The sequence below is a fragment of the Cavia porcellus genome, unplaced genomic scaffold, assembly GCF_034190915.1.
Source record: "Cavia porcellus strain 051 isolate PalLab524CR breed Dunkin Hartley unplaced genomic scaffold, mCavPor4.1 scaffold_7, whole genome shotgun sequence".
NCBI lineage: Eukaryota > Metazoa > Chordata > Mammalia > Rodentia > Caviidae > Cavia > Cavia porcellus.
Window position 1 is genome coordinate 7,092,129 of NW_026947490.1, and position 19,438 is coordinate 7,111,566.

General features: G+C 41.3%; 1 protein-coding gene across 8 annotated transcripts in view; it reads left to right on the plus strand.

Moving 5' to 3' along the window:
• Positions 1 to 19,438, plus strand: part of Tiam1 (TIAM Rac1 associated GEF 1) — a 359,373-nt gene that overhangs the window by 286,425 nt on the left and 53,510 nt on the right. For all 8 annotated transcript variants that reach the window (XM_063252519.1, XM_063252516.1, XM_063252517.1 and 5 more), the window contains 4 exons: positions 766 to 840; positions 3,731 to 3,901; positions 9,334 to 9,438; positions 16,439 to 16,520. In XM_063252519.1, the coding sequence (XP_063108589.1) occupies positions 766 to 840; positions 3,731 to 3,901; positions 9,334 to 9,438; positions 16,439 to 16,520 (433 nt within the window). The remainder of the gene's footprint in view (positions 1 to 765; positions 841 to 3,730; positions 3,902 to 9,333; positions 9,439 to 16,438; positions 16,521 to 19,438) is intronic.

Genomic DNA, 19,438 nt, shown 5'->3' on the forward strand with positions numbered 1-19,438 from the left:
TGGCATCAATACCCTGTTACGATTTTCGTCATATCTTTACATGATCAGGCTCCATTAAATTTGAAAGGATAGACAGTTTCCTGGTTTCTCCCTCTTCAGCTCGAGGGCTGGAACCTAGAGACACTCTACCATTGAGCTGTTTTCCCAGACTATCTTTTCTCCTTTTTTTGATTTTGGTTTGAGACAGGGCCTCAATAAGTTGACCATACTGACCTTGAACTTGTGTTCCTTGTACGTTACTTGTGTACCCTGTACCTTTCAAGTAAGTAGGATTCAGACATGTACCACTCTACCCCCTGACAGACAGTTTTCTATTTTTGTTGTTGCTGTTAAATAAAAAAGACTTCTGCCATGTTGTGGGGAAAATACTACCAATACTTTACCTTCTCAAGTTCTGTTCAATAGAATAATAAAACACAAATTGATTATTGCTTATAAGTATCTGATCAAGGGTATGAGGTAGAAATTCTTCATTGCTTTTTGTGAGTGTATTTTTTTAGATTAAGATGAATTATCCAGATCCAAAATGCAAACTTATTCTTGGTTTTGAACTGTTAAAAATGTGGAAAGTCAGCGATGTACAGGGACGTGATTTTCATATTCTGCCACCCTAAATGCTATTACCTGCTTTGAGATTTGATGTAGGACTATCTGAAAACTCCTGTGATGTTTTCTAATAGCTCTGCCCATTTTCCATCTCCTTCCTGTGCCTCCTTTGGCCCATTGGCCAGATTTCTTTCTAAACTGATCCTTTTGTATGTGCAGGTGTTTGGAGAGGGAACCGACGCTGTAAAGAAATCTTTAGAGGGACTATTTGATGACATTGTTCCAGATGGCAAGGTAAAAATAAACACGTGTTCCTTTTCTAAAAGTACCACGCGAGCATCTGCACATGCACAATGCTTTGGTTCCTTGGGATACTAAAATTAAGTAGACTCCATATAAAAACCTAAGTGATCGGTTTTAGGAAGTTATGTAACAGGGCAGTGTGAGCTGGAGAATCATCTTGTGTTTAAAACATGGTGATAATAAGACCATTCTCTTGCTGACAGAACATTTTTTGTATTTATCATTGGAGGTATAGGTTTCCACCTAGAATATCACAAAAAATGTGCGTTCTCAGGTAGCTGAATATTTTATGTCATTGCCAATTCCTTTTTATGTACAACTTTTATTCCCAAGAGGCGAGTTCTTCTTATTGCCCTCGCTCTCTGCCCACACACGCTATTTTGCTCCCATTAATTTCAAAGAACTGTTCTGATAGTATGTTCTTTTTTTTAAAAACCACATTTGCTTCCCAAGTTAAGTATTCAATTAAAGATTCACAGACTTTATTCAACCTTTTGCTTGGATTTAATAGGAGTTTTCAGACTGCTCTGATTGATAGTCTAAAATATTATTATCCTCCTTCCTTGGCCTCCCTTCCCCTCCCCTTTTTTAGCCCCTAAGGAAATGGGCATCGTTAGTTTTCAATACCCCAGTGGCGATGCCAGCAGCCCCTTTGTTTGTGGTTCTAGTGTTGGTAACATGACCTTAGGGAGAGGCCCTGGTTCTCAGGATCACTATGACAGAACTCAGCTATCTGTTACCATGCAACCAGGCAGTGTCAGTCAGCGATGGCACAACCCGGGTTCTAGAAGGAGCTGAGCCTCAGGAGCCAGAGCAGCGTGGGGTTTCTGGAGGGAGAGGGAGAAGCGGGAAGGGAGAAGGCTTTTTTCTCTCGATCCAGACTGCTCATGGATTGTGTCATCGAGGATACAAAGGCAGCTGTCTCTGGAAATACCCAGCCATGGAGCATTTGCGTGGAGATTTGATGAAATTAAATTATCGTGCCTATATATATTCCAAGCACAGTCATTTCTGCAGTGGGCCAGTGCATCTCGTATGGCATCACTGCACACTTTTGCTTTGCCCTCCTGGGTTTTCAGCCTCCGGCCTGAAGACCAGACTGTATTTCCAGTCCTTGTTTATGTTCTATTTTGAGATAGGATTTCAATGAGTTACTAAGCTGCCCAGGTTACAACTTGTAATCCTCCTGCTTCGGCCTACCAGAATGCTGGGATTACAGTTATTATGCACTTATAATAATGGAATATTCCTTCCTTCACACACACTGGGGAAACTGCCAAAGATTTTCCTTTGGATTTCTGTGTAGCTTTTGTGGTTTTTCTTTTCTATTTTTTTCAGGGAATCTCTTTTTTTCCTCTTCCTGCCCCTGTTAGAATGCCTTGCTTACAAAAAGCAGTTTCGATGCAAAACTTGGGCCGATCCAGTGCTAAGGGGCACTTATTTAATGTGGCACTTGGGAGCAGTGGGAAGATTCCAATTATGGTTAATGGGATGTAGGCAAGTTGATTGCTTTTTGACAATTCCCTCCCTGGGGTCTAACTTATCTGCAAAGCACCAGTGTTCAAAGGCAGGCCTGAAATTGTGGCTTTAGTTTAGTGGCCTTTACTGAGACCTTCCCATTCCCACACACACATTGTTGGATTCTGTTTTTTTTTTTAAATGCATGGAATGGTTATGTTGCCACCTCTCAGTCTTTGTTTGGAAATTCGTTTCTTGTACGTTACTAACCCTGGCCTTGTTCTTGGTAATCTATAGATGCATATCTATCCACCAGTGGCTTAGTTATAAACCAATAATGCATGCAACGTTACGTGATGCTCATTGGCCATCAGAAATCTGTTTCTGTTGCTGAAATCTAACATCCCTTACTTATTGCACTGTATTCCTAGTATTTCATCGATCTCTAGGGCATTTATTTTCTGCTTTGGCCGTTTGTCAGGTTTAGGTTTAACCCAGGTGCCCGCTAGGTTAATACAGTAGCATTTCTCCCACTCCAAGCTTTTCTGCTACTCCTGTCCGCAGGCAGAGTGACACAGGGCAGAATGAGGCCATTCTCTTAAGAGGCCTCACCCCTGGCCCGTCTTTTTTTTTTTTTTTTTTTTTCTTTTTCTTTTTGTCCATGTTCGCAATGCACAGTGGTTATAGTCACTGTCCTCATTCTTTTTATGACCTCTCCTCCCCACTCCACCTTTCTCAATCCCTTGGTCCTCTTGACTGATTTGGAAAAGGCTGACCTCCCTGTTTCCTATTATCTGCCTTTGATCTTGCCTTTTGGCTTATTTCTACCTTGGGTTTTTCATATAAGAGAACCCATACAACACTTGAGCTTGCAAATTTCTGAGAAATGGAGCTGTTTCTCTCCCACTGTTGTGCTGGGCGCCCTAGGAGAGCACAGAAATGAGTCCACCTCTCGATAGCTAGTGGTAAAGCATGACCTTTATGAAAGGATTTCCTCAGGGCCTCATTGTTGCTTTGCAGACTTCATGTGGCAGATATTCTTGTTGATGGGCCTCTTTACTACTCAAAACTTAACACGAATTTGTAGGAGAAATAACAATCATGAAGCTGAGCTGAATGGGGGACCCATTTCTTGCATTCATCTGGATTTCAGTACCTCTTCACTCATGCCATGCTCACCTCCTAAAGCTGCACACCAGGTGGGGGTCCGCCCCAGGTCTGAAATTAGACACCTCCCCAGCCCCCCTCTCCCCCAAGCTTCCTGCCTTTGAGCTCCTTTCCTGGGAGCTTCTATCTCTCCTCCCCTCTGGCATCTTTTCTGCTCTGTGCTGTTTTGCTAGGAAAGTCCCCGGGAGCTGAATGCACGTCTGAGGTTGTAGGAGGTGGTCTGCTGTGGCACTGCTAACTTTACTTCATATTACAGAGGGAGAAAGAAGTGGTCTTACCTAGCGTCCACCAGCACAATCCTGACTGTGACATCTGGGTCCACGAGTATTTTACTCCGTCCTGGTTCTGTCTGCCCAATAATCAGCCAGCCTTGACAGTTGTCCGGCCAGGGGACACTGCACGGGATACCCTGGAGCTGATTTGCAAGGTATAGAGCTGCTTTGGGGTGTTTCCCTAAAAAATTTCTGAAAGGGTGGGGAGGAGAATCTCGTAGGGTGCAAATGGAAAGTCCGTGTCACCGGAGAAGAGGGCGTTTGCTGCACCTGAATTCCACTTCACAGCACCATTGCATCCTTTGTGATAATATACTAAGTAATATAAGTGACTTCCTCCCTTTGTAAGGACAGGAACTCAGATAAGTGGCTGCTTTCAGTGACTTTGATAGATTTGCAGTGAGCACATTGATGCACATATTTTAGAAAATTTAAGAACAAAACGGTACATTAACGTGTTACGTAGCACTTACTGAGAGAATCTGAAATAACTGTTATAAACATTTGGTGTTCATCTTTCCATTTTCTTCCTACACAACACTCCTGCATGTGTTTGATGGCATCATATGCTGGGTACTGTTTCGTGACCTGCTCTTGAGTCAGTAATCGACACAAGGCTGCTTTAAAAGGGAGAATAACTGAAGTGAGCCCAAGTTCCCTTACTCGGGAACACTGAATTAGGCTGAACTTGTTTCCTCTGCTTTACCTTTAAGCTATCGAAAAGTTTAGATCTTTTTCAGGGCCACTAAGTTTTCTTCTCTCTGCAGGGCAACCAAATGAATGCCCCTGAGTGAGGGCCAGAGGAGAGGAGAGAAAGGAGCTTTTCTTATGTGCTTGTTTTTATCTTTAATGCTGTAACTGGTAGCACCTGTGGTCTTGTTTTGTGGTGATGACCAATCTGAGGAAGAGTAGTTGCTTTCCCTGTCTTGTAGACAGAGGAAGAGAGGCTCAGAGAGAAAGGGATCAGTTGAGCCTTTTTAAAGAAAAAAAAATATGGCTCGTGGCAAGTGGGGAAAATGGAACAGTGAGCTGCAATCAACCTCTCACAGATAGTGCATGTGGAGGAAAAGTAGAATAGTTACTTGTTTCAGGATGAGTAAAGTCAGCCCCCAGGTAGGTTTTAAAAATAAACGATACTGCTTTACATACTTCGATTCTTCCACATATGCGAGTTCTAGCTTTTGAAGATAATGGTATCTCTGTTCGTAATTTTTCATTTTAATTACTTAACAAAATAGGTCTACTGAGGATTTCTGCATTGCTTTATTTATAGATTAGCACGATTCTTTAGAGAATCATTAATATTCTGCAGAGCAGTGGGAGTTATTCCTAAATCTGCAGCTCAAAGTGTTCAAAGTAGGACTCCGGCCTTTTTGCCAAAGTCAAGCTGTAACGGAGTTTTCAGGGACTAGCATGGTTTGGGGGCGCTCTGTGGTCAGCGGCTTTAGGCTCCATCAGGAATCCAAGATTAAACCTGAATGGTTGGGTAATTTTAAGTGCTTTTCAAGCTCCAGCTTGGGTAGAAACTAAGGGAATGAAGTATAATACTGTCACTGCCATTTTGATACCATAATTAAATAATACTGGGGCCCTGTTCCCCATAACGGTGGTGGTGAACCTCTGGCACGCATACCACGGTGGGCTGTTTGTCATCACTGACAGATACAAAATGTTCGCCATCACTGCTGTGTGCTTATTTCTTTTACATGCAAGGTTTCTGTTGGCCTCACTAAGGTACAACAAATCCCTTTCTCTAACAATGAAAAAAATCATCCTGCCTAAATTTCCCTAGGTTTTTATTTCTTTTTCCAAAAACATAAATACATAAACAGAGAACAGTGTGAACAAGCTTGCATGTTATGAGTTTAAGAACAGAAAACTTTGGTGCTGCACTTTAAGAAATTGATGCTCTCTGGAAAAACATCTATGTAGTATGAGTTACATGTGTGCTGAGAGCCAGATGCCTTGTAAAGCTTGCCTTCTCTTTGAAAAGTGCTTTGTTGTAATTAGTGGAAAGAAAGAGATAATGTGGAAACCGTGCTACAGGTTGTTAATGACTTACTATAACGGTGAGTGGGGTTTTTGTTGTTGGTTTTTTTTTCTTTTTGGAGGAGGAGAAACTGAAAACAAAGATGTAGGAATGCATGTCTTTTATTTTGTGATTGTCATACTCAACGTTGGTGATGGATGCTTTTTCTAATATTTAATAATCAATCTCTTTCTCCTGTCTCTTGCATTCAGCTCATTCTCTTTCCTATTCTCTCTGATCCACATCATTTCCCATCAGTTTGCCATCTGCCATCTGATCACCAGTCAAGTTCTGGTATAGTAAATGTTTCAAGATCTACATTTCATCATGTTACCATGATAATTGTTGCTAAATGTAGCAGGTAATTATGTTGATCTATAGGTTTTACTATGTTCTTGTGATTGCAAAAGCCATTCGGTCATACTCATTGATGCTGTTCACATATGACATGATATCAGCTTTATTTTATGCTTTTACTCTATTGGCCTACTGTGGCTTTACATATCCTAACAACCACTGGTGTTTAAGAAATAAAAGGTCACTTTGAAGGTGAGGGGGGAAAGTCTCTGGAGATTCTGCAGTAATGCTTTGTGTATTTGTGAGTGTGATGGGTTTCTATGTTCAACAACTACGGGTTAGTATATTTCCCAGAGGAGTTTCACTGAAAGAAGAGAAATTGGAAGAACAAAACATGGTGGTTGGAAGATCTGTTCAATAAATTGTTAACTATTTTAGTGGCTCAAATTACTTCCTGAAAAGATCTGCATTGTGTTTTGTTATTTCCTCCCCTGAAGTAGTTATGTAAGACACTAATTTTAAAAAATTAAACCAACCGAATTAGAATTGCCCTATGATAATATTTGTTATAATTTATAGCCGCTTTGCTTTGAAATGAATCAGATGCTCTCTAAGTAACAAGTAAGTGTACTCTGGAAAGCGAATTTGTACATTTAAATTTTTTCTAGCTGAATTTCTTGTTAGGAAATTTTCTCTTGAATGTTTTATAAGTTTAAAGCAGGTCACATATTTAGAATCACCATCCTAAAATATTCATTAACGTTTGCAGTTCCTTCTGCACAAAGATGCATTGTGAATATGGTTGGTTGTTTGGCCTGTTTTGATATTGAGGAGCATAATATACTTTTTGAGACTTCTGAGATCTGATTTAATTAGTTCATTAGGATTTGCCCTTTATTTTAGACCAGCTGTAACTGTGAGATTTCATGATCAAGGTGGGAAGGCACGCCGGAAAACTGAACCAGTGTCCCAGTGTTAGGATAGCTATTCTCCCACCAAACTCAGGGCTCCCGGTTCCAAGTCAAACCATTTTAGTTTTTGTGTCTGTTGCACGTGATCATTTTTTATATTTTCAAGTTACCAAGGAATTCCTGTAATATAAAGTTCAAAAAATATGATTGGGAATGTGGCAGGAAATAGCCTTCTTACCCTTGTAATATGCTTTTTTTTTTTCTCTGCCACATTAAGCAACAAAAGTAAGGCAGCCCTGCTGGTCGAAGGGAAAGAAGTCCGTACTGTCGCCTTTAAGGGCTGCTGGGGCCCTAGACGGTGCCAGGACCACCTGAAGTCTTGGTACTGAGAGAGTGCCCTCCCTCTTACACTGTGATTTCAGTTAGCAGAATTTCCTTAGGTGAGGTGGCTGTGCAGGATGGATTTCCACAAGATGGTCTGCTTAAGTGGCGGTGTCTTTGAGAGTATCCAAAATGTTTATTAATGATGACGAGACGCTTCCAAGCCGATTTGTTCCTGTTGCTAAGACCCCAGGAAACTGAGTTCTCGTTCCCTTGCGCCTTAGTCAGGAACAGATGGTGAACCAAAATTCTACTTCTAATTAAAGATTTCAGTGAGGACCTGGGTAGGTGGTAAGTGTTTGCAGCTCCAACCCCCTGACCTTTGAAAGAAACTTCCCTTGCTTATTGTATCAGCCTCATGTTGCTGTTTTGTCGTTGCTTATTTATCTTGGTAGCTCTCCTGTAAGCGGTAGGCGAGCCCAAGGACACCTAAGAACTTCCCTGTTTTTTGTTTTCCTGGGCTTTTGCCCACAAACCGTTATTATCTTTCACTTCAGCAGCCTGGGTCTGTAGACAATAGCTTCTGGTTTCAATTCCGGCAAGAGAGGACGCGAGCCAGCGGCCGGGTGTCCGGGAGTGTGTTTTTGGAATGGTGTCTATGTTCTGCGCGGCAGGCTCAGACTATCACGTTACTTGGGAACAGGATGCGGGTCAGGGGTTCCCCAGAATCACTGGTAGAAAACTTTATCACCCTGTTGCATGTTCAGAGGGAACTGGTTTGGCTTTCCAGAAGTGTGCTTTTGTAATAACATGGAATGTCTGATCTCTGCATTTATGTATTTATTTAAAATACGAAACCAACCCTGCCCCAATGGCTGTGTGGTGCCCACCACTTTTGCATAACCACATTCTCAAGGGCTACAGGTGTGCTTGGGTTTCTGCTTTACGTGGACAGCGTCTGGAACACTTTGGAGTTTGTTAGAGGTGATTTAATTAGTATTATGAGAATAGTCTTAGAGCACAGCTACTTTGGCCTTAAGAATGATGCAGATACAGCAGTTCTGTAATTGTAGCGCTCTGGGAGGTCAAGGCAAGAACACTGCAGGACTGAACCCAGCCTACGTAACTTTGTGAATTAGCAAGACCTCATCTCAAAATAAAAAAATAAAAGCTGGGGTGGGAGTGGGGGAACCAAACAGTTAAAATACTTTCTCTCTAGCAATATGTCTTCATGTTGCCAATGTAATTTTTGAAGAGCGCTTCCTTTTTTCCTTGTCTCATCTTGACTCTATGTTGAGAGTTATTTTAAAATCTATATTGTCATGATTGCTCTTTACCAAAATCAAACCAAGCGTGATTTTTTAAATAGAAAAAAACCAACTGCCCCATCCAGGACCAAAGAAGTTCTACAAATTTTTGTTCCTATTTTTGAACATTCCTTGAGCAGAACACTCAGTGTGAGCTCAAAGTTGGGCACACGCCTGTGGCTCTACCCCTGAGGACGTCGCCTGCTGGGTATATAAATTAGACTGCCACCCTAATGCCTTACCTGCAGCAAAACCCCTTGCACACGAATGTTGAACAACTACTCTGGTGTCCCCACATGGTTAAAGAAAAAAACCACAACTTTGCTTGGGCACAGCTATTTTCTCTCATTGTAAACTTATTTGTACCTTTCTGGTCACTTTTCATGAGTCACTTGGGTTAGATATGGAATTGTATATAAGGTCCTCTTGGATCTGATATTTTTTTGGTTGGAAAATCCAGTGCCAAGATGTGCCATGCATGAATCAAGCAAAGAGAGGTGAAGATGTAACATAGGTGTTTCCACTGAATCATAGGATGAGTTCAGTGGAGATGATTATGAACCCTAAGTTTGGGGTACAAACCTTTTAAAAGGTGTGGAAGCCTTAACCCTGCCTCTGATACCAAGTCTCCATTGTGTTTGGGAGACGCGATGCTCTGTTGGTGGAGCACTGCTCCTAGCTATTTTCTGTTAAATGGACATATTCTTTTCTTTTTCTCCCAGACACATCAGCTGGACCATTCTGCTCACTACCTGCGTCTAAAATTTCTCATAGAAAACAAAATGCAGTTCTACATCCCTCAGCCGGAAGAGGACATTTATGAGCTGGTAATGTTGTGACTGTTGTCCGAGTGCCTTCTGTGACAGATTAGTATCACATGATATGTGTACTTGTGTTCATTGTAGCTGATAGAGAAGAACGAGTTAGAAAACAAACGAGTTGCTTTTGGAGCTCTGAAGCCTTTGGTGATGGCCTGACTTATCACAGTATTTCCATAGTGGAAATGTCACCTCTGTCTATCCAAGGATTAGTGCTACGCTGTCGGGAAACACTGAAACCCAGAGCTCCCTTTCAGATGGAATTTCAGTCATGATCACTAACTTGCCTTGCAGCTCGGACAGTCTTTTAGTTTAACTCAGAGACTCAAAGATCAGCTGGCTGTTGTCATAGTAAAAATACTAACTGCAATTTTGTGTGATACCCATATGCATGTTAAAACCCATGAATGTAATCTTATGTGTAGCTGGGGATGGTGGTACATACGTATTATCTTAGTACTGGGGGAAGCTGAGGCAGGATGATTGCTGTGAGTTCAAGACCAGCTTGGGCCATGTAGTGAGTCTAAGGCTGCCCTGAACTACACAGTGAGACCCTCTCTCAAAATAAACAAACAGTGAACATTGTGGGTAAAGAAAGCTGCTGTCTTATTACAGATCCCAGCTTGTTGAATCTGTATGTACAGATTTGTGGGGGTTCTTATGTGTGTTTGAGTTGGTGCAGACCTAACGGGACTTGGCTTCTGAACCAGCCCTGGCTTTATAGATTGGATCCATAAAATAGTGAGATGACAGTATTCAGTTTCTAGGATTTTGTGAGTTCAGAGATAGGGTTTCTTAGTAGATGCCAGTGGTGGTTGTAATAATCCAGTGACAAGTTCCGTTTTTTATTAGCTGGGCGTACAAGAGTTGGGAGCGAGGCGCCTGTGTTTTGGAATGTGTCCTGCTCTGCACGCTGCCTACTTACTTAGTCATTCCTCCGGGGGCTCGGGGCTCCTTGCAGGATGTGTGCATGTTAACAGGATGACTTCAGAGCCTCACCACCAGAGCGGAACTGAAAATTTAAACCCAAATGTTCTCCTTTTTGGAAAGGGGAAGCATGATTTAAAAATTAGTAGGAAATGGGATGTTTTAAGTCATTTTTATTGAGGAACACTTTCAATGTAATAAAACTCTCAACAGTTTGAAGTACACAGTTGGATGAGTTTTGACAAATGTATACAGTCATGTTTCCACTGCCTCCCTCAGTCACGGTACGGAACACTGCTGTCATCCTAAAAGGTTCCCCCAGTCCCCTGTAAGTGTTTTTAAGGAATTGGAAGAGAGTGTGCTTTAGGAACAGTCTTGCCGTGCTCTGCAGCACTGGAGGATCACAGTGATGGGTGTGTTCTACCTTCACTTAGTAAGTGCTGCCAGAGGAAGCTCCATTCAACAGAGGAGCCATGTAGCTGACATAGTCCTTTTCTGGCATGGAGAAAAGAGCTCCGTATTCGAGCTGCGTGGGTAAAGGGGAAAGGATCATTTTCTGTGCTTAAAATAGGGAAATGTTAGCTGGATGTGGTAGTGGCTGACTGGAGTCCCAAGTGCTTGGAAGGCTGAAGCAGGAGGATCAGTTGAATCCAAAACTTCAAGGACAACCAGTGCAGCACAGCCAGTGCAACAACACGAGCCTGTGTTTGGGAGAAAGAGGGAGATAGGGAAGAGGAGGGAGGGAGGGAGGGAGGGAGATGGGGAGAGAGGGAGGGAGATAGGGAAGAAGAGGGAGAGAGGGAGAGAGGGGGAATATTTTGGTAATAACACAGGAATGTCTATTAGATCACAGACTTTGTATCTTGGGGCTAGTGAATTTTTCACATCTTATATCACAGGGATTAGATCCATGACCCTCATCTCTGTGTGTGTGAAGATAGCACTGATGCTTGAGCTGTGTCTTTTGGCGTCTTATGAGTCTTCTTTATCCTCAACCATGGTGCCAACAGTCTTGTCATGTTCTGCAGTATGAGAGGGTCTGTTTTCTACCTTCACTTAGTAAGAGCTGACGGTGCCAAGCTTGAGCTGTTCGTAACTGCAGTTGCTATATACTGGTTACAGTCTTGCTTAAAAACCTGTGAAGTAGAGAGAGACCCTGGTATTCTCTATTACCCTGTTGCAGAAAATCTTTAGCCCAGAGATCCCGAAGGAAGCTAATGCCGTAAATTGGCACACTTTAGTGCCTCTATTTTCACTGGGATTCTCTGCCATGTTGTGGTTTGGGTCGCTGTGGCTGCCTGGTGCGCCTTCTAGATTCCTTTTCAGATGTAGAAAAAAGGGTTTCCCGTGTCTTAGGGTGAAAAAGCTGTAAGACATATTTTAAAATTTCTAGGTAACAATATACGTGCTCCTTTATCAGCTCATGAAATGACAAGGTCTCGCAGTAGGTCCTGCAGCTACTTCTGGTTTGATGTGCTGGAAAACATTTTAAGGTCCTAGTGTGTGATACAAAAGTAACTGTAATCTTCGTGACAGAGTCACAACGCCACAGATCTTGCTGTTTGATGTCTACACCGTTTATGATTGAAGGCGGTGCTAACTTGTAGTCTAAGGTTTATAAATCTATAGGGTTTTTTTCATTCAAGTTCGCAGACCAGTTGAAGCCTCTCCATGTCCCTTTAAATCTGTGCTTTCAGGCAGGAGGCTGGGTGAAAGTCATCAAGTCAGGGCAGCGGTTTTCTGAATACACAGCATTCTCAGATATTTTGAGAATTTGCAGAGTTTTGATTTGTTGTTCTGTCTTAACAGGCGTCAGTCCCCACACCACTAATGTTTCCCTAGGTTTCCTCCTTCTGATGGGGATGCACTGGGGAAGTCTGCAGGTGTTGAAGCCATTTCCTCGTAAATGACACATTCTAATATGACTCCTTCAAATATTTTATTGTACACCATTGTTTTGTCAAACCATCTTATGATCCATGCATACCCATGTTTGTAACAGCGCAACTAATAATAGCTAAGTCTTGGAAACTGGCTGTATATCCTTCAGCAGATGAACGGGTAAGGAAAGTGTGGTGTTTATACACAGTGGAGTACTACTTAGCCATAAAAGCATACACTCCAGTCATTTTTGGGAAAATGGATGTGCCTTGAAACCATGATGTTAAATGAAATAAATCAGACACACAAGCTTACATATGTCATATTTTATATTTTCTCTTACACGAGAAACCCAAAATGTAAATAAAGCACAAGATAAAAGATAGGTAACAGGACATAGGGAGATAGATCTTTTGCAAAAGGGAAGAGGACCAAGAGTTGGAGGGGGAGGGGATAAAAACATAATTAACATGTATTATGTTCATTGCCTTAGTTACTTTTTACTTATCGCTGAGACAAAATAACTGATGCCCAAAGTTGGGAAAGGAAAGGTTTATTTCTTACAGTTTTTGAAGGTTTCAGTCTATACTCAGTTGGCTCCAAGGTGACTTGGAGACAAGGTGGCATAGTGGGCCGCAGTTCATGGGCGGCTCTAAATAGCAAGGCAGAAACAGCGAGAGAGAGAGAGAGAGAGAGAGAGAGAGAGAGAGAGAGAGACAGAGAGAGAGAGAGAGAGAGAGAGAGAGAGAGACAGACAGAGAGAGAGAGAGAGAGACAGAGAGACAGAGAGAGACAGAGAGAGACAGACAGAGACAGAGAGACAGACAGAGAGAGACAGAGACAGACAGAGTCAGAGTCACAGAGAGAGACCTTCTTCCTGCCATTACATTGTAAGTTGGCTCCACCCCTTTGTGGGGATAGCTCGGACACCATCAATCCAAGCGCTAGACAATGAACCAATTACAGATGCACAGTGCAAATGCATGAGGCCTGGGGGCCACAGATATAAATGTTGACATTCATGTACCCACTCACCTCAAGAAATACAATCATTGTGTACTGCAAACATAAATAATAAAAAATAAAAAATTAGTTATCAGTAAGAGCTTGTACTTTGAAAGGTCTTGGAGAAAGCTCTAGCTATTTATTTTGATGGTCAGGGCAGTCTCTTGCTTATAAGTAACCAGGAGTAGCTAGTTGTCTATTGATGTGCTTTGCCAGCTGAGGAACTGTAAGTGACACCAATTTGGCTATTTTTTTTTCATGACTAATTGTTTGTCTGCTTTAATCTGAACCTAGTTGTAATCTGTTGGAGGCTTGAACTTTTCAGAAATTGACACGTGGGAATAGAGAGTCCACAGAAGCACTGATCTGATCCATTTGTTTATGTATCGATGCATTAACTATTTACTTAGCATTTGTGAACCGGCATGGACCCAGCAATTCTAGGGATGGGGCATACTCGTACACACCAAAACTAAAATGAAAATTAAAAAAAAAAAGAACCAGCCAGGTTCTGTTTGGACCTGTGTTCAAGTTTGCAGAGAGGGATATAAAAGCATGTCAGTGATAGGCTGGTCACAGGTTGGAAAAACGAGATGTTGGGTCGAGTGGGTGGAAAGAGATGGGGATGTTGTACAGCTTAGACAGGACACTGGATCAGAAAGGTGAATAAATGAGGGTGAGTCTTAGAAGTCCTGTGGTCCCTCAGTCATGAAGTTAATTCTTTCCATGAATTCTGGTTGAAGAATTTCACAATTCTGATCCCAACCCAAGTGCAAGTGTATTCATACTATACTTGTAATTTATGAACTAGGAAGCACTGTATTTTGTGAAAAGTACCTAGGCAGAGAGAACAAAGTTGGCTAAGACCTGAGCAGGGAGGAAGTCCCCGTCCTGGAATCTGAGGAGGGTGAGTGGAGAGGGTAAGAAAGACTGCAGGAGGGACCTTTAGGGCCTACGTGAGAAGGGAACCCTCCGCACTTGGGTCCCACATTGTGGACCCAGCCAATTGCTGATAGAGAGTATTTGGGGGAAAGAAAATACGTTCTTGGTGACTGGTACTATGTAGTTAGGATCCTTAAGGTTGCATCAGTACTGAACATGTGCAGACTTTCTTTTGTTATTATTCCTTACCCAACACAGGATAACTACTGTTTACACAGCATTTACACGGTATTAGACATAAGTAATCTAGAGATTAAATTGTATGAGAGAATGTGTTTAGGTCATATGAGATACGATACCCTTTTACCTAAGGGACTTCAGCAGATATGGATTTTAGCATTCTGGGATAGAAGGGTCCTGCAACAGGGCCCTCATGGTTACCTGGTGACACTTACGTTGGACTTCCGTTGCAACAGGCCCCTTATGACTGATGTATGACAAGGGGACCCTCGGGTATAAGACGTACGAGCCTGAGGGGCCCATAGGTGAGCGATTGTGGAGGCATAGGTGATGGTGACTGGGGTGGGGCACCCAAAGAAGACAGGAAGAAATAATCATGATTTCATGAGAACTAAAGTGCCTGCCTAAGCACATTTTTTTCCTACAATCCTGTATTCTTCTCATCCAGATTTTGAAAAGGGGGAGAACATACAACGACATTGATTTAATTGATAAAGGAAATATATTAACAGTATTCATTGTTAAAAATATTTGTGTGAAACAACTAATTTTAAACTTTTGTAGCTCCAGATATTGTGGTTGCAACAACAACAAAAAATCTGTGAGCTCAGATTATTCTTTCTTTAAAAATTGTATTAGTGTATTTTTGTGATTCATAATAAATACGTTCAGTAAGAACTGGTAACCACACATACGGTATCTGGATCCTTTTTCCTTCCCTCTCTACCGCCGTCCTCCTTCCCAGTTTTTATATATATTTTTTTCTGGAGTTTTTTTTTTTTTTTATAAACCTGACTTTTAACCCACATTAAAAAGGCAGTGTGGCCCAGGGGCCCGTTTATGATGCCACGTTGTGTGAGATCAGCCAAAGACAGGAAGACTTTCACAGCAATTCCGAAGAAAAGTCAGGAAAGAGTGACAAAGGTGTCCCCAGAGCTGTGCGGTATCCCATCAGATCTTCGTAGACAGCACACATGGTTACATGCTGCCACCTGGGGGACACTTTTGGCTCTCAAGGATGCTTAAAAAATAAAACTCAGGCCTCAGGTGAATAATGTTTTATTGAGCACTGTGTGATGTTATGCTAGATGGTGTAAAGTTCAAAGAATTTAGTGTTTATGATTCTCGTGATGGTGTTTTTTGGGCTAAAAATCACTGTAAGTCATTTCTTCTATTTGTATGAAACATTGCTGAAGTATACAAATAACATGTCCTTCAATTTTACCCTTAACACATTGCGCTTGCGGTTGCTATGGCAGCCTAGCAAGACCTAGGTTCTCGGCTCTGCATGCATTGGATCCGTGAATTTAGGAAGTTTTTCTCTATCCAGTCTTTCTTTATTTGTAGAATGGAGATCATACTGTCTTACAGAGTATAAGAGGCAGAGACACACAGTTGGAACATTGTAAGTTCTCGTCTTGAAGATGAAAGGTCCAGATGTATGAAAATGAAAAAACAATTAAAGTATAATGATTTTGATATGTAAATTATACATTATTTTTATCTTGAATTTGTATAAAAACTTTTTCTAGGTTTTCTTGGGTGTCCAAATGACTGATTAATTTGTGTATTTAAATTTTGTGGTTAATTTTGATATAGTTCAGTGATTAAAGAGAATATCTTCCATTTCCATAATTTGTGGTCAGTTTCAATGCTTTGTTGGTCTTTACCTGTTTGTACTATCGTGAACTTTTCACATAAAGTGGTGTGTGCAGAGAGAGGAAGAGAGGTGCAGATTTCCCCCATATTTGTGAAATTCATGCCAAAAATATCTTTGTAAGCTCTTTCTATTTTAAATAAACAAATCTCTACCAGTACCAGAGATTTTGATTTTCATTTACGCAGCATTCATTTTCAGGTCTGTGATGGGTATAGAATGAGACAAGATTAAGTTAGGGAATGGAAGCTCTGTGTTTCTCCTATGACTTGCAAAGGTTCCACTGAATACAAAGTCTATGGTGTGGTGTGAATTTTTATAATGTATCAGTTGTGAGACAAATAGATTTACATCATGACAATTCCTGAGAAGTTATTTACCATGAAGTTCTAATGATATCTTCTTTGTCATTTGCAGCTGTATAAGGAAATTGAGATTTGTCCCAAAGTCACTCAGAACATCCAGATTGAGAAGTCAGACACAGCAGCTGATAATTATGGTAGGTTTATTTGCCTTTGATCTTTGGTGTTTGTCTTTCTGGTAAAAGCATTTTCCTGGCATATGTACACTTATTTACAATTCAGTGCAAAGCCTTTGGAGCCTGGTTAGGACAGAGCACATCTGGATTCTGTGCTTTGGAAACTCCTGAACTGGGAAAAAGAGATACGTAACTCTAGGTTGTACATTTCTTCTTTTATGAAGTCTCTACTATTTTTATTATTGGTAGGAATACCGAAAGACTCTTTCTTATAACTAATTTTTGTGCTTTAAAATGAAGAATTAAACTAAACATCCCCAAAAGAGACAGCGGATGTCTATCCATTTGCAGAAAAGTAGCTAAAATGATAATAGTTAATAATTTTGTATAACAAACAGTTGTTCCTAAAAGATTTAAAAATTGAATAGAAAGGGCTGGATATTTAGCTCAGTGGCATAAGCGCCTGCCTTGCAAGCGTGTGGTCGTGAGTTTGATCCCCGGTACCAATTAAAAAAAAATTGAATAGAAAACCCGTTTCATCTATAAGTTGTATCAACCAACGTTAGAAATCTATAACCTTTCCAAGAGAAGTATTTATTTAATTTAAAAACACACTTCACGTATCTAAAATAGCAATGATTCACTTAACAATAAAACTGTCTTGTACTTTGAGTGTTTTTACAGGAATTTCCCATAGTTTGTTGCTCAGGAAAAACTGCAGCACAACTAAAGCAAAATAATACTTTGTTGGTGTGTAGTACAAAATTGGGCTGATTTATAAATGAAATATTAAATGCATACCTACAAAGGCTGTACATTTCCTAACTAATCATTGGGATTTTACCACCCTTAGAAGAAGACAAGGTAGTGGGATTAGATTATTATATAGAACACTATGCCTCACATATGTAAAGGAATTATCTGCTCACACCACTGTCACAGAATGAGCATTGTCCACCTTTCTCCCCACAAGTAAAGTTCAAGGAACTTACTTTGATGTTGCATCGGGGGTTCTGGAGATCACCTGTAGGTTTGATGACTCCCTAGCAGGGCAGCGAACTGGCACAAAACAAAGTTGGCAGAGAGTCAGCATGTGTGACTGTCCCAGTAGGGTCACCAAGGATGGGGTTACTTCTCCAGCAACAAGTTTCTGACGATGGCATGGGAAATGCAGCCCACTGGGGAAATCCTCTAGAGATTGAGAGCTTTCCGTGAGAGACTGTATAAGCACCAGCACCAGCTGCCTAGCACAAACCAAATCCTAGCACAGATTCTAGCATGAATCCCATTGTCACACAGGTGAAGCATAGTGAGTTATGTTGGAGTGTTGGGAATTCTCCCCAAATCCAGGTTCCTAGATGCCAGCCGAGGACATACCAAGTGAGCAGGAATTTCAGAGATTTGTAGTCATGCCTGCTATATTAATGCTTGTCTGCACTCTGGTGCAGTAAAATATGTAATCCTTGCCATATATTTAAGATTAGTCTTCTTTTCTTAGCATTAATCTTATATGGCTTAAATAGTAGCAGAGTTGGCACTGAATAAAGTAAGTGGGAAAATCCATACTATGCAGTATCAGTCGGGAGAGGCAAGGTTAGCTAAGGTAACAAGCAGTCACCAAAACCACGGGCTTGAAACCACGCGCCCTCTCCCATGTTTGCCATGCATTCTGTTTGTGTTGCCTGGGGCTCCATGTTATCCTCACAACAATACCCAGCCCCGGGAACAGCAGCCAGCTGGGGCATCGTCCATTGCTTTGCAGAGTGAAAAGAGCGGAGGTGGTAAAGCAGATGCTGGCTGATGCACAGTCACTGGGCAAAGCGAATGACAGGGCCACCCCACCCTACAGAGGAGTGGACAATTGCGATGGCATAAAATCCCATTTCCTGATGAAACTACTTAAGCATCGGTACATATGCAACTTAATATTTCTCTAAAGCATTAAGCTTAGAGTTTGAGAATCTTCAAACTCTTTATTGAGTAGTGGGGTAGTGTACTCCTTCTGCACGTTGTCCCACAAGCAGCCAATCCTGACTCAGAATAGTCTAACATTAGAATATTTTGGTCTAACGAAGAGGAGCTAATTTTGAAGCCCTGGCAATTTGTATCACACCTTCACGCTATTTACTGCTTGACCTTAAAACTAAAGACATCTGAAAGGCTGGAGGACATTCTTGATGACAGGGAATCAATATGTATGAAAGATTTATTATGCGGCAGAAGTGTGCCCTTAGTGATTAAAGCTGTCATTGGTGGCTGGGGTGTAAATGGCTGGGTGTCCAAAATCGCAATTCCTGCGGTGGTGTTGTGTTTTCTTGTTATTTTATTTAATTTGTGTTGAGTCAGAATAAACTAGTAAACCAGCAAGAATCAAGAGAAAGCTCGATTTCAGAACTCTTGGGCTGTTACTCTAGAACTGAATGATTTAGGGACTGAGAAATAGGAACTGGACCTAAAACTGCTATACAGTAGCTCCCTGTTACATGACAGGATATATGATGTTTCCAGGTCTGAAATTGCAGATGATAACAAATCATGTGCACTGTTTTTTCTTATACATGCATAACTACAATGGATTTAGACACATCAAGAGACTAGCCATAACTAGTAATAAAATAAACAATTACAATAACATAATAAAACTAGACCGAAGGTAACTGAAATGATGGAAAGCAAAACTGCACAATACTTCATATCCTTTTTTATACTTTTATTAAAATGACCAAATTGCTCCTGGAACCCATTTTCCTTCCCACCCTGAGGGCATTGTAGGGCCCCAGGCATCAATCTCCACAGTATTGCAGCCAGTGCTTTACAAACTACCTGATGTAAACAAGCAGGTGTTTTTATTTTTATTGCCAGTTTTAATTATAACTACACGGCCTTTGTAGGATGCACAGTGCTGTGCCTGGAGGTTGTGATGATGCCAAGTTGCTGCA